Raw genomic sequence first — 15855 nt, forward strand, 5'->3', positions numbered from 1 at the left:
TGCCCATTAGGATGGCTCCTACCAAAAAACCCCAAAACCAAAAAAGGTGTTGGTGAGGATGTGGAGAAACTGGAACTCTTCTGCAATGGTGATAGGAATGTAAAATGGTGAAGCTGCTATGGAAAATAGTACACAGATATCTCAAAAAATTAAACGTAAAACTGCCATATGATTCAGTAATCCCATTCCTGGGTATTCACCCAAAAGAATTAGAACTAGGATCTCAAAGAAATATTTGCACACCTTTGTTAATAGCAGCATTAGTCACAAGAGGTGGAAGGAGCCCAAATGTCCATCAGTAGATGGCTGGATAAACAAAATGCACTATATATATAACAAAATACCATTCAGCCTTAAAAAGAAAGACAATCATGTCATGCTACAGCACGGATGAACCAACCTTGAGGCCATTACGCTAAGTGAAATAAACCAGTCACAATAAGAAAAATATGATAGGATTCCATTAATTATGAGGTATCTAAAATAGTCAAATTCATAAAAACAGGAAGTAGAATGGTGGTTGCCAGGGGCTGGGGAAAAGGAAGGGTTGGGACTAACAGCTTATAGGTACAGTGTTTCTTTTTGGGGTGATGGAAATGTCCGGAATTAGATCATAGTGATGGCTGCAGAATATAATGAATATACTAAAAACCCACATGCAAACTTTAAGATGGTGAATTTATCATGTGAATTATATCTCAATTTTAAAAAATGAAAGAAGTAAAAGTGAATACTCTCTGGATAAAGACCTGACCAGTATTGGAAAGTCACTGAAGGCTCTCAGATACATATTTGTAAAAAAAATCCTTCTGATGCTGTGCAGAGGATGGAATGGAGGGGGCAGGACTAGAGATCATCTATTGGCAACGGTCCAGATAAGTGACAGTGGTAGCTTGGATGGTGGTAGGGATGGGAAAGCAGAGAAGGGGAAGGATCTGAGAACTCTTTCAGAAACAGAATCTACTGGATTTGCTGAGATTAGACGTAGGAAATGAAGGGAAAGGGAGTACTAAGGATGAGTGCTAGGTTTCGAGCTTGAACTGCTGGGTAGGGGATGGTGCCATTTGTTGAAAGAGGAAAGACGGGAGGAGGAACAAACACAAAAGAGGAGGGAGCTGATGCCTTGGACTAGAGTGGCAGTCGTGATGATAAAGAAAAGTAGTATCAACAGCATGTGGTGATGCATGGTTATTTGAGAATAAGATGTAATTCATGCTCTGGTAAGAGGTGACCAATGACATGGTCAGGTCTGAATGTCTATTAAGAGCCATGCTGGCTGGCGACAGTGAAACAGAAGTGTTACTGTAAGGAATGTGCTCCTGGACAAAGGCCTGATCCCCAGCCTTTTAAATGACCTTTTAAATGACCACTAGTCCTCAGGATAAACTACCATGCTGTCCCTACGTAGTGAAGTTTCTGAAAGTATGCAGTTACTATGTAAGCAAGACAACTAAATAACCAATTATATAATATTATATGAAGCAGGGTCATAAAATATTACCCAAAAGCTTATTCCATCCTGGTTCCTTTACCAAATCAGAAAATTGAGGACCACCATCACTGGAGTCAAGGATTTCAGAAAAGAGGACTACAGAGAGATTCCTATAGCTACTGCTGTGGAAACGAAAGTCGCCTGATGTCCACTTTTAGTGCTCCCTTTCTTAAGTCTAAGTTTCACCACAGTAAACAGAAGGCACTTGAAGATTAAGGTTTCGGTCTTCCTGCTGCGTTTAGAGTTGGAACCTAAGCCATCTAACGCTCTAAGCGCCACAAGCAATAACTCTGCCTGACTGCTCAGGTAACTGCCTCCTCCTGTAATGAGGCTGCTGATCCCAAGAATCCCATGAACTTCAATCCTTTGGGTTTCCTACCACCTAGTTCACCTGTCACCTCCTCTACAAATCCCTCCTCCTCCACTCACTGCTGCCAGAGTGAGATCAGGGCCTTCATCTGAATGCCTGTGGCACTTAATGTGTGTGCCTTCAAGAGGTCAGCACTCATGACCTACTGCCTTATGAGGAGGTCAGTCCTGTGTGTGGTCTTCCATCTCTAAAACACTGCGAGCTACTGGAAATGGGCTGTGCCTTAACATACCTCTAATAGCACCCAAGTAGGGCATGAGTGTTCAAAGGAAGCTTTTGATTCATATGAATATTTTCAGAAAAGAAGCCAGAGTAAATTGTGCACTACACTATAGATCCCTTAATCTATGTTACTGCAAACAACATTAATTGTGAAACTTAAAGAACAACCCCACTGCTTACACAACAGGTGTAACTTACATAATCTGCTCTACCCAGCTGTTACTTATTTGTGACCGTTCCCTCCTGATTTCTGCTCCTCGTTGATCTGCAGGATTACTGCATCTTCCAGCATGATTTCCTGATTTATTCCTTGCCCAAATCATAAAAGAACTATTAATTTTCCTTCTTGATAAGTTTTAAAAAGGCTGAAAGTTACAAATAACCAGAGAGATATCCCTGGTTTTCCATGCCCATAAAATTAAAAAAACAATCCTGGAGTAAAATAATATTTATAAATATTGCCATAAAATTCATACACTAGCCCAAGAATTTTATTTTTTCCTTTTGGCAGTTTTTCCTATATAGTCATCCTTAACTAAATACTCTTCAGTACACCCACCCTTTGGAATTGTGTTATCCAAAAGGATTTTTTAAATCAGGTGCCTATGAGCTCAAAACTAGCTATGTATACAGAATGGGATGAAGAAATGATGCAAATGAGTGTTGGGACTATGGGTAAATGGATGGAACATGGAGGAGTGGGGGCAGTAACAAAAGTCCCAAAGTCAGAAAAAATGAAAATCCACGAACTTAGTGATGCTCCAGAGAGGAAACCAGCAAGTGTTGACGCTAAACTGGCAGAAACATCAATACTTCCTGGCTCCCCCACTGGGGGCATCAATTTACCACCGGCAGGCTGCTCTTCTGGTGCAAGTGACAAATAGTGAATGCGTTCAACGATATGGAAAGGAATGACATCCAGATGCATGTGTGCACAGCAATGAAAAGGTGGTGATTGCTGGGAGTCTCAGTTCTGCTGCTTGACTATCTTCATGACCAAGGGCAAGTCATTTCCCTTCACTGAAAAATACCAGGATCTCCTAACAGTGTGTAGGAAAAAGTTAAGATAGTAGGCCTGAGACTGATATTCTTAAAAAGGCCTGCTTGAAAGGTTGGTACTCAGCTGGTGTCTGGGGAAGTGGGTTTTGAGAAGGTCCCTACCATGCTAACTGATACAGTTTACACTGAATACCTGTTTTCCTTCTGGGAGTCTGAAATTTGGGGAGGTACTAGGCAGAGGGTGTCCATGTGGCCCTGGGCACTGAGTCCTGAATAAGCTTCCGTGGTAGACAACTCACTGCTGGAGGAATGAAGCACAACCTGCGGGACTCCAGCGGGAGAGGACTGTTGGCAGCTGCCTGCTTTCCTCCAGACTTGGCCTCATGAGCCTTTTCCCTCTGCTGACTTTGCTTTGTAGCCTTTTGCTGTAATACATCACAGCTGTGAGTAGAATTAACGCTGAATCCTGTGAGTTCTGCCAGTAAACCACCGAACCCGGCCGTGGTTCTGGGGACCACCCCCAAAACTGGTATACTATATATAGTGTTGAATAGCCCACCAAACGTTTCCAACAACCTTGCGAAGTAGGTATTACGTTCATTCTATAGATGAAGAAAGTAAAGTTCAGAGAGGAGAGCGGAGTGTACACAGAAAAATATTTCTGTGTTTATTAAATACAGGTGTTCTCAAATTTGAGTGACCAGAGAACCACCTAGAGTGCCTGCTAAAAATGCAGTTTCCTGGGACCTATCACCTGAGACTTGGATTCCGTAGGTTAAGAATATGTATTCTAATAAGCTTCCCAGATGACTTGTATGCAAGTAGTCCGATGACCACATTTGAGGAACACCTTAATGTATATGAACTATAGTACCCAATTCCCAAGCTAGGCAGAACGAGGACTTGGACTAACCCTTTTAACAAGGTTAAGGCTCTTTTCACAGCAAAACGACTTTCAAATCCCTCAAACTGCACAGCTCCTCGGGTTATTCTGCCGTCTCACTGCAGGTATCCACCCAGCTGATGGCAATTGGGTACAAACAGAGGACCGTATGTTACATTCCCAGCATCAGCTACTAAGTGGTATCTTGAATCCAAATAATGCACATTTGCCATAAAAGTCAAAAGACATACAACTCTTGGAGAGTTAACACTGCGGCTTTGGTTTTCAAAAATATTCGATGTGCTGGTGGGATGGGAAAATAAAAGCTTATGCATGGGATTTAAACAAAAAGGATATGAATTTGCTTACAATTTTAGAAGTTAAGGACAGTATACTAATTATAGTTTTCTACGAATGGCCAAGAAAGGGGAGTTCACTAAAGATAATCTTTCTGGCCAATTGAAAAAACAACCTCAAGTAAATGTTAAACTTTTTCTCATTACTTTTTAAGTGGGCATGAAAGTATTATTCTTTCTCATTTAGAATGAATATAGTGTGGTAGTTTGTCAACTGAAAGGATGTTATTTTCAGTGGTATGCACTTACTAGTAGCCCAGTCTGAAATGCCTAAGCTTCTTGGTAGCTGCTCATTTTTCAACTGTTAATTACAGACTCAGACTGTGTTATCAACTCCAAAAAGTATTTATTGAGCATCTACTGTTTATCTGATGCTATGCTAAAGGCATAATCATCAAGAAGATGGCTCTGATTTCCCAATACCTAAGTGAAGAAGAAGAGACTAGGAAAATACAGCCACCATAATATTTTAAGACAACATATAATGGAGGAGCCTAAAAAAAATACACAGTATCTGCTTTACAGAGTAGTCCTCACCAATCCTCCCATATTCTATTAGATAAATATGGGGCAAAAAATGGGTAACAATCTGTATTTCACAAATACATATTAACCTACCAAATCTGTATAGCCACAGTCCAACATTATCTGTGAAGCACAGATAATCAAGAAGTCAGCCGAACCAGCAATCCCTCCGCACACTGCAGTAATTGAGGGGGCTGTCTGCCAATATGCTGGCATAGGGCATCCTGAGCCCGTATCTGCAGTGCTGAGCATTCATCATTAAATTGCGGTAGTGTTAACATATGCTGCAGCCATGCTAATGTTTGTTTGACAATCAACCACTAATCTACCCTTACACCAGGCCAGGAAGGTTAAGTGTTAAGTGAATGGAAATGAACTTGAAAACAGCACCTAATTCACTTCCTCAAGCCACCCAACCAGAAACCTCCCCCCGCCCAGTCTCAAGAATTCCAGATGCAAAAGATTAAACCATATAAAGCACTACAGATGTACAAGAAACTGCACCACCTGGGGAAAAAAAAAAAACCCATTGTGTCCCATGCTTTCACCCTCTTTGGGAGAACCAATCAACCATGTTAGACAAGCTGTCAGCCTTAATGATTTTTTTTTCCATCACAAACCAGTATTTGAATTCTCTCCTGGGCTAGTTCTTTGCATATCATCCAGACACAGGAATGTTGGTTATGGTTCTCCCAGGGGCCACTGGCCATCCTTTACCTCCCAGAACCCACTGCCCAGCTGCCGGTCAACTGGCAGCCTGGATGAGGAAACAAGCTCATTTGGACAGTTACATCAATATGAAAATAGCCAGCTACACCTGCTCAAATCACACATCTGCTAAAAGCTCATTAAGAGCACTGGAAACTACCTGATTTGTAGGCACTCAATATTACCCACTAACGGGCTGAATTACAACAATAATCACCAACAGGAGCAAACAGTAAACCCTTATAGAAAGTATTTAGAAGATATTCAGAGTTTTATGTTGCTTAATCAGTAAGACAGGTCAGGAAAAGGACAAAACTTGTCTCCAAGTTATTTAACATTTCTTTCAAGTAACAGTGATTCATTCCTAAATAGGTTTCCCACTTTACAAGGCTCAGGCTAACATCTATTTGCAAAAGAGCAGTTTGCCATGTATAGGTCACAGTGAAGGTGTCCAAAGCAACAAATTCTTTTTTATCTGAAATCCAAGCAACCAGAAAATAACCGAGATTGTTCACTCTATTTCTGGTAGAAAGAGAAATGACAAGTTAGTATATAATAGTAACTTATTCACAAAAAGCAAGTTGCGTGGTATGTCGCAAATGTGTTACCGAGCAGTCAACACATCCCCCGAATCTACAGCCGTGCATGTAATGACAGTTAAAGCTCCTGAAGACAGGGACTTTGTTTGTCTTGCTCACCAATGTGTCCCAAGGCCGACCACAGTGCCCAATACCTAACAGCTGCTCAGTGAATATTTGTTGAATGAAATAGTGCTCTGCAAGATCATAAAATGGTGTAATCATCTAAGATTTGCTACAATCAGTATAGCATCCTCATTAGATATATTTATTCTAATACTTAAAAAATTGGTAATCAGTATATGGCATAACTCAATGTTCAGGTTCTGATCACAGTTCCAATGTGGGGGGTGGTCCCAGCACCAACAAGCAATTCTCAGACACCAGCTGGGTGTCCTATAATTCAACTCAATTCTGACACTATCTACCCGGAGATGGCATCAGATACCCCAGGTTAAGGTCTCAGCCCTAAGACGCCCCCCGCCTCCCCCGCCCCACTTCCTATGCCAGTAGCAAGTCCAGGATGTCACCAGTGTTTCTGACCAACTCACTACAAACTGGAGGTTCCAACAACCCCCACCTTGGGTTTCAGACACCAGCCTCAAATCCAGGTAGTTATCTGTACTTCTGACCAACTGGCTGTAAGTCAGAGGTTCCTACAACCTCCTCCTTGGGTTTGATTAATTTGCTAGAGAGGCTCACAGAACTCAGAGAAACATTTTACTTACTAGATTACCTGTTTATTATAAAAGGATGTAACTCAGGAACAGCCAGACGGAAGAGAAGTAGAGGGCAAGGTGTGTGGAAGGGGCACAGAGCTTCCATGCCCTCTCCAGGTGAGCCACTCTCCCGTATCTCCACAAGTTCACCAACCCGGAAGCTCTCCAAACCCCGTCTTTCTGGATTTTTACAGAGACTTCATTACATAGGCAAGACTGACTAACCCACTGGCCATTGGTGACTGAACTCCATCACCAAGTCCTCTCCATCCCCTAGAAATCTGCAGGGGTGGGTCGAGGTGGGACTGAAAGTTCCAACCCTCCTCTGGTACCCAGCCCTCAACCTGAGGTGCTTTCCCAAAGTTACCTCATTAACGTAATAAGCCATCCTTATTGCTCTCATCACCAGAAATTCCAAGAGATTTAGGAGCTCTGTGCCAGAAACAGGGACAAAGACCAAATATATATTTGTTATTATAAAACACAGTATCACATCCAATTAACTGGAACTCCTCATTCTCATAAGGAAGGATTTACTATAAATATCACTGCCTATAAGTAGAAGTTATTATTTATGTGAAACATAAAAATTGTTCATTCAACAAATATTTATCCAACACCTACCATGCACCAGGCACTGCGCCAACTGTCCCTGCCCCCAGCAGCTTTCACAGTCTAGGGCAGCCTTTCTCAATTGGAATTCCTCATCTCCAGGTGCGAATGGGAGATAAGTATCACACACAAAGGATTCCCTAGGGCACTAGGGGTTGCTTCTCTCCTGGTTGAGAAAGACTAATAATGTAGGGTGTCACACAAGTTAAAAGGAAATTACAATATAATATGATAATAAAAGGTTGCTTTTAGTAGGGTCAAATTTACCTGTTAAACTATGAACTACCTGGTAGGAGCCAAGATGCACAGACCATTTGTAAGGCTTGTGTAAAAGCAAAAATACTGCAATACAAACATTCAGATAAATATCTAAACATAATAAAATAAACTCACCAATATTTCCATGCTCAGCAATGTCAGGCCAAGGATTTTAGTAAAATGAAACAAGAAAAAAAAAAGTTTAATTACCCTTGATAATGATAACTCAAGGAGGAAACTAAAAACCTTGCTCTTAAAAAAATTAAATAAAATAAAAATTTCCTGAATTATCTTGTTAATTGCCTCCATAGACTGCTTCACTGGACTGGCCTTGCTTTGGACTCAGTTATAAATTAGCTACCTAGCTCATTAAATCTTAGTTTGATTTTTTTTGTCTTATTTTGAATTTTCATTATACCTTATGCCGTCTAATTTCTTTCCTGTCCTAGGCCTCTCTGACTGATAGGACATTTTCTATGTGATATTATTACTATATGCTGCATGCTTTATGGAACCAAAGCAGTTTGAGAGCTTCTAGAATCAGATAAAAATTTTTTCCAGTATTTCAACTCGAAATTTAACCTTTTATATTTCAATGATCTAGAGGGACGGTGTAGCTCAGTGGTAGAGTGCATGCTTACCATGTGTGAAGTCCTGGGTTTAATCCCCAGTACTTCCATACAAATAAATATTTAAATATATATCAATGATCTAAACAGTCAAACCGGTTTAATATCACTCTGACAAGCTAATTAAACAGCATCCACTTGGCCAAGCCCCCTGATCTACTTTATTAAAGAATGTCTTATTTTAAATCGTTAGCATGAAATAGTCAAATGGGGGTGGATTCTTGTTGTTTAGATTCTCATTAAACTTTTAAACCCAAGTGAAAATGCTATTGGAATCACTAGGAATTTTATTAAGAGTAAGACAATAACATAAAAGTCCCTGTCTCTTAAGTCTCAACCAGTCCAGACTTCCAATTAAACACGCTTTTAAAGGAAATGTACACAGAAAGGTACTATTATTTATTTATTGTATCTGGGGAGAATAGGGATGTTGACTGGGAATAGGTGGTGTTTTTACTATACTCATAGAAATCCCATCCTTAAATCTTTAAGACCTCCCTACATATCTAAATCCTAAAATCCTACACCAAATCAATTTCTTTCTACGTCAAAACTGTCAAAAGTAAAGTCATAATTCATCAGAAAGGAAAGAAGACAATTATCAATGGCAAAGACATCAGGGCCACAGCTTTAAAAAATATAGTGAATCACTGTTTCTTTTAGCTTGAAATTAGAGAACCTGGGGAAATAAATAGCGTTTTTAAACCGACTCAGCAAACACTACAGAGCCACAGAAGATGATACAACCTCCCATGTCAGGTTTAAAAATGTAACGTCCTGTCCTAACCTGCAGTATCTAGTTCTCAGTGACCAACAACTACAATCAACTCCACTGTAATTTATTTCACATTCAAAGTCAATTTCAGACACAAATAGACACAGAAAAAAAACCACTTAATTTTGAAAGGAATTCATAGCCCCATCTCTGAAACAGAAAGGCACACAACTTGGACTATATCTACATTGCTGTGCAAATCTCAAAGTCCAACCTAAATCTTTAGTTGTACCCTCCTAATGACTTAAATGGGAGTGCCACTCAATCGCTACCAGGCAAAAGATGGAGACAGCGTTTGGCTTACTGATTAGGGGAGATGAAATCTGCATCACCACTCCCAAAATTTTGAAGTCACTCTTTAGCAATGAGTATCAGAGAGCACGTTTCCCATTCAGTCCAAGGGTTTGCGATTAATTCCTTGCCTGAGGCCTAGGGCTCAGATACAACTCCTGAGAGAACCTTTCTGCTTCCAGCACCGGTACAAATTCCGGAGACTTACCATAGTCATGGTTGTCCAGGAAAATGTGAGCAGTGTGAGCAGTCGGGTATTCCAGCGGAAACAATGAGGTCAAAGCTCATTTCAGTGTGAGCATAAGTGATTCTCCGCAGAGATCTTGGACAGGGATGCAAAGTACTAGCCTCAAACCTGCAGGCTGGCACCTCAAACAACTGCTGCAAATTCTGCTGCATGCCCTAGCTTCCAGGGCCAGCGCTGCTTCACTACTAGACTCCCACAACGCAGAGCACTCTTAGCAAAAGGAAAGCAGAGGGGGCTTTTAGACAAATACTTGGGTTGTCTGGTTTGAAATGTTTAAATCCTTAAAAACAAAAACAAAAACAAAAACAAAAACAAGCCACGGGGATGTAAACATCTCAATTTTGAGCCAATGAATTTATTATGAACCTGAGTCCACTTGTTTTCCACTGTAAGAATGGCATATGAAAAGATCATCCTTTTCCCAAATATTACAATTAGTCCTCTTTGTCACCTTTCCCTTTTTGTCACCCCCAAATAACACTCCAAGATCACAAGAATCTACGTGAAATAGAACTATGAAGTATAACGCTCTTTTACCTTCTTAGGCTAAAGTGAGAAACCAATTTTAGTCACTTGCTTTAGCAAAGTATCCAGTACAGCCAATTCCTACGGATTTCAAGACCTTGATGTGCAAAACCTCTATTGCTCTGTGCCACAGGTAAATCTACTCCCATTTCGTAAGACATGCTTCTGGGTGAGATAACCATTTAGAAAAACATTAACCCACTACTATTGTGATAATAATATCCTAAAAGGGCATGTACGATTATTTCATTTAGCCAGGGTACATTTGTGAAAGTTTCAAATGCATAAAAACGAAAACAAATTCATCCGACGCCTGAAAAATGCTAGCAGTGCTTCGATCAGGAATAAAAGCTGGAAAAGAACCAAACCGACAAGTTCTCAAACATACATCGTAAGGGGGGAGGTGGGGGCAGCGCACAGCACTCAACCATTTTTACTAAGGACAGAAAAATAAAAATTTACAGATGAACCCTTTCTTCCACATCATTGGCAGAAATAAAATCCTATTCCCGCCACCTCATTTTGCAGTTGAGGAAGTCGCTACAAATAGAAGCATAGAAGTAAATGGTCCCGGTTTTACTCCAGTCTTAATGTACCCTCTAGGAGTAAACAGGTTACTCAAAAAAGTAGCCAGAAATTGCTTTTCCCGATGCCAAACTCTCTCGAAATGAAATTCCCTTTTCCGCGGATGTGGAAGGGGGTATACGTGGACGGAGGAGTCCAGCCGCAGCTCGCCTTTCCCCCCGGGTCGCTGTCTGGGGCGTTCCGGGCTCGGCGAGGCTTCAGACCCGGCGCCTCCTGGCGGCTCCACCTCCACCCAGCCCACCCTGACAACCGCCCTCGCTTCTATTATACCCGCAAGGTGAGCTTCTTAGGCTGGGTCTCCAAAGTTTGCCCGGCCTCGGGTCAGCGGCCGCCCGCCGGCAGAGCCCCAGGCAAGGCTGAGACCAGCCCAGCCTCCCACTCCTCAGCCCCCAGGTCTTTTTTGGGACCAAGGTGACAGGTCTAGGTCTACCTCCATGTGCTCGTGGCACAGGAAACAAAAGAAAGCAACCTCCCTGGTAATAAAACGCCATCTTCGACTAACTGGCAAACTGAGGGGCCCCTGGGTGCGTCTCCCCACGGGCCCCCCACTACCCAGCCCGAGGGCGGCCCCCCGTCCTAGGCAGAGTTTCTAACAGCCCCGGGAAGCTCTGGATAAACTGGACGGGATCGGGGCGGCTTGCGGGGGGGGCTGCTCCAAGAGCCCTACCTGCCTCCCACCCTGGCCGCCTGGGCAGCGTTTTCCAGTTAAAATTTAAAAGGGCTGGTGGTGGGGGTCTCCCAGAGACGCAATCCCCCCCTTAGAAAATTGTTCCAAAGGACCGGGAGAAGGGGCTGGCGAGCAAGCAAACCCGCACGCGTGGAGCCGCAGCGAGTGTACTTACAAAACGATTAAAGCTCCGGCGGAACATCGCGTCGAAGGCTGCCGGGCGCCGAGCTGGGCTCTACTGGTCTGTCTGGGAAGGTGCCGTCCACAAAACACACTGCGGCGTGAGCCGGCGGCGCGAAACGGACGGCGAGGCTGGCTGCCCGGCCACCCGGCCGCCCTCCCTCCCTCCTCGCCTCTCCGCACTCCCCCCGCCCCCTGGCCGCCCGCGCCCTCGCGCCCTCGCGCCCTCGCGCTCTCGGCCCCAGCCGCCCCCGCCCCGCCTCACTCGCAGCCCGCCCCCGCCCCCCGGCCGCCCCGCCCCGTCCGTCTCGGGGGCGGCGGCCCCGCGGCTCCCCCAGCTGCGCCGCCCCGCCACTCCCGCAGCAGCCCGCGGAGAAAGCGAGCCCAGCGCGCGGGGGAGGGATGGCGGAGGAGCGCTAGGCTCCTCCCGCGGGGAGGGGGGCGCCCCGATCGCTCTACCGGCGCCGGGCTCGGCACCCCGCTGTCTGCACTCTTCCCCGGCGCAGCGCCACCGCCCGCCTTCCCCGCGGCCAGCCCGCGTGCTTCCGCCCCGCTCGGGGGCCACGAGGGACCCTCCCGAGGCTCCCCGCGCCTCACCTCGCCTCAGCCCGACACTACTCCCCTGCCCCGGCCCTAACTCGTCCGCCGCGCCGCTTCGCTCGCAGCCGTTCCTCGGTCCGCGACAGCCGCGCCGCCCGCCCCGCGCTTTCGTCCGGCACCGGGGCTGGGAAGCCACGGTGTAGCCTGCCGGCCCGCCCCGAGCCCGCGAGGCAGCCGGGCTCCCCGCTTCCCGGCGGGGCGGAGCCGGGCTCTGCGCGGGGAATCGGGAGCCGCAGGGGGCTGTGGAGACCCCGGCGCGGGCGGGGCGGGGCGGGGGGATTAATTATGAAAGCCACCCCTCCTCATCTGGAAAGGCGCGGGTCTCGCCACTACCCTCGCTTCGCTCCGCTCCCACCTACGCTGCTTTCCCTCCTCTGGTTCCTTCTCTCGTCCTGCCTCCCTACCTAAGCCGTCATACTTCCACTTTCTCTGTAAGGTTGTAAAGTCAGGCTTTGTGTCGTTGCTGCTGCGCAGCGGGGCGGGATTTCCCTGCCACCCCCTCTACCCCAAACCGCTCCCTCTCGCTCCTCCCCCTCGCTTCTCCCAGAGCAGCCTGGGAGCTGTAGTCCCGCGATACCCCTATTCCGCCTCGTACCGCGGGTTGGGAGCTCCCCCACTCGCCCGCACGGGGTTTGCCCAGAGGGTTGAAGGAGGAAGCGGCTGAGACTTCTGGGCCGAACCGCGGTTCTCCGCTCGGGCTGGATGTGGAGGCCAGGAGTGCTTGGTAAATTCCCAGCGGTGGGAAATGTGAAAAGGATACGTGAGGCAAAGCCCCGAATGCCCGGAGCCTTCCCTGGGACGCGAATATTTTGCACGGGGAAACCCTCTACACCCTCGGCTCCTAGTTTAGAACTGGAATTTGCGAAACTTTAAAATTTGCATAGGAAAGCGGAGTCTAGAATTGCCATCCCAACCCCCACCTCGCCTGGCTCGCACCGCCCTTTATGGCGTGCCCCGAGGCTGTTGGAACAGAACATTCAGATTCCTCAGCAAAAGTAAAGAAGAAATAAGTAAAGGGAGTTCAAAGACATTTCCACGAGCCTCTGCCGCGCCACCTTCCCTGCCAGTGTAGCGCTGGCGACAGTGGCCGGCTGCACCATGGGCCTCCCCTTAGGTCGTGAAGGGCCTTTACTGCTGGGCACAGGCGCTCTCCCTTTCCCGTCTGGGGTTTAGATTCATTTCAACCGACCTTTACTGGGCGTTCTCTTTGTACCAGGCACTGTGCTAGGGGCTGGGCACGGCGACCTCTTAAAAGACCTCCCCAACGGGAGGAGGGGGTTTGCCGCACTCTGGTCAGGGGATACCCACGTGCAAATACAACAGGTTAGAAAGTAATGGCTGCTAGACGAGAGGTTCCAAGTGCTGAGAGCGCTGGCGCATCTGAAAAGGGGGTCTGGGAAGCTTTCTCGAAAGCGCTGGAGGTTAAACTGGACCTTGAAATGGGAGAAGACTTTTATAAGGAGCTCGGTGGGGCAAAGTCCGGGGTGGAGTGAGAGGTCGGTGAGGAAGTGCAAGACAACCTAAGGGGGAAAAAAAAAACAAAAAAAACCAAACACGCCGTTTTGGCAGACGCCCAGGATGTATGGGCAGGGACGGCCCGAAGGAACACTAAAACCCCTCAGAAAAAGGACTTTCTGAAATACCGTAGGAAGTTCGAACTCGATTCTGTGAGCCACATCCTCACTGAAGTGCCAATGCAGGATTAAGGTATGTTCCCAAACTGTCCTAATTGCCAAGAAGTAAAACCGTACGTTTCCAATTCTTTACCTATTATGGTCCTTTGTGTTTGCCCACACTTGGGGCTATATCTAGTGATTTTTAAGGTTTATGTTAGAAGTCTATTAATCAAATATGAGGATGTTTACTTTTTTGGCAAAATGGATCAAAGTTTTTTCTCTGTACTATTTCAAATATTTATTTTCAAATAGAAGGGGTTTATTTTCTGGTTTTACTTTTACTGAGCAGAGCGACTAATGTAATTTAATTCACGAATTATTTGTTGAATACCTACTATGTGGCAGGCACTATTCTAGATACTGACTGGAATTTGAGGGCAGAAGAGGTTATTATCATTTGTTCTAGGCATAAGCTAAAATCCTCATCAATAAAATACATCCTTATCAATAAAATAGGTAATAGAAAATGAATTTAGACATTTGGGGATGCAAGTGGTTATTAGTAAATAATAAGTAATATCTTTCCATATACAATTTTGTTAAGTAAATGGGAAAGAGTGTACTTAGCTTATAGATTCAAACAGATCAACTTCAACAAATTTAGAGAACTGCAAATTGTTTTGCAGTATTCTCTCACACACCATTGTGTGAAAACTCACTCACATGCCATTGCCGTGTTGCCCAGCTTAAAAGCAAGGTGTTTCGAATCCTCCAAGATATGGCAGTATTGTTGGTCATATTTTCATTTGTTATTGAAATTCCACCATCTCTGTGTCCTCTGAATTTATTTCATCACAACACCTATACTCATGGGTCCTGACTAATTTGCTAGACTATAAAAATGCAGTTCTGCATAAATCAAATATGCTCAGCAAAACATGAAGTTTATGCAAGGTAATTTCTTTCCATATCCAAACTCAACCTGAGATTAGAGTTACTCTCACACACATCCTTTAGAATTACTTTCCTTTGTGAGTTTTTTTTTTTTTAAGGCAAGAAGAAATTATTTTTGTTCTTTTCAGTGCCTCTTCACAGTTTCCAAAGAAAACCCAGGTGTTGCAGAAAGCTGTTGTCAATGACTATGAAGAGCAGACCATCAGCCAGCATTTTAATTCGGCCAATTCCATAAACAGAACTGCAAAAACTAACTACCTCCTGTCTAAACTGTCAGAACCCATGGTATTTAACACTAACTCTTGTGGCCTATCAGCTGACTGCCTTAGAAGCCCCTGTCAAGCAGTCTTCTGTCCTTATTACCATCTTGGCTGGACATGATGCGTACTGTCTCAGCAAGGAAAGGGAAAGGGTCCTCCCTTGACCATTTCAATTCTGCTGCCCTACTTCTGTGTAAGCCCCTTAGAAGCCCTTCTTCTCTATTTCCCACCCCCCTTGCTCTTTTCCACCCTCTACCTCAACCCCTCAGAAATCTTACCATGGCAAATGGGCAGAACACCCACTGGGGCACCGGATGCAGTCCAGGTTTGGGAAGGAGAGGAGCAAATTGCTTCTGGGATCAATCAGTTGATGAGCAATTAAGGGATCCAGCAGGAAGGGGGATGGTGGAAGGAGGAGTCACTTCCTCCGTCTAATACTAAAAAAAGAGAAAAAAGAAAGAAATTGTATCCGTATTACTGCCATCAGTTGAAGAAATCCAATAATCTCTGCTGAGCTTTCAAACATACTCATAAGACTACCTTTTGCCCATCTGAAATTTCTTTCTCCCTTCCAAAGCTGGCCTTAATGTTTATATTTGAGACTAATTTTACCCATATCTTCCTAACTATTGGCCCTCTCTGATTCATTTTCCACCCTGCAACCACAGAAATTTTTGGAAGACAAATCAGATCAAATCATTTCCCTGCTTATGACTTTTGAGTAGCTTCTCGTTGCTTTTAGGATAAGTCCCAAATCCTGCCTTAACATCAGCTACAAGGCTCTGAATTCTCTGACCCCTGCCT

At 44.9% G+C, this 15855-nt stretch overlaps 1 protein-coding gene across 11 annotated transcripts in view; it reads right to left on the bottom strand.

The window, feature by feature from the left end:
* ATP11C (ATPase phospholipid transporting 11C) overlaps positions 1–12643 on the bottom strand; it is a 152519-nt gene extending 139876 nt beyond the window's left edge. For 7 of the 11 annotated variants that reach the window (XM_032474500.1, XM_032474499.1, XM_032474495.1 and 4 more), the window contains exon 1: positions 7858–7884. In XM_032474500.1, the coding sequence (XP_032330391.1) occupies positions 7858–7869 (12 nt within the window). In that variant the 5' untranslated portion in view covers positions 7870–7884. The other 4 variants (XM_032474505.1, XM_032474504.1, XM_032474503.1 and 1 more) reach the window with 4 other exon arrangements.
* Between the last annotated feature and the right edge of the window lie 3212 nt (positions 12644–15855).

The sequence above is a fragment of the Camelus ferus genome, chromosome X, assembly GCF_009834535.1.
Source record: "Camelus ferus isolate YT-003-E chromosome X, BCGSAC_Cfer_1.0, whole genome shotgun sequence".
In the NCBI taxonomy this organism is placed as follows: domain Eukaryota; kingdom Metazoa; phylum Chordata; class Mammalia; order Artiodactyla; family Camelidae; genus Camelus; species Camelus ferus.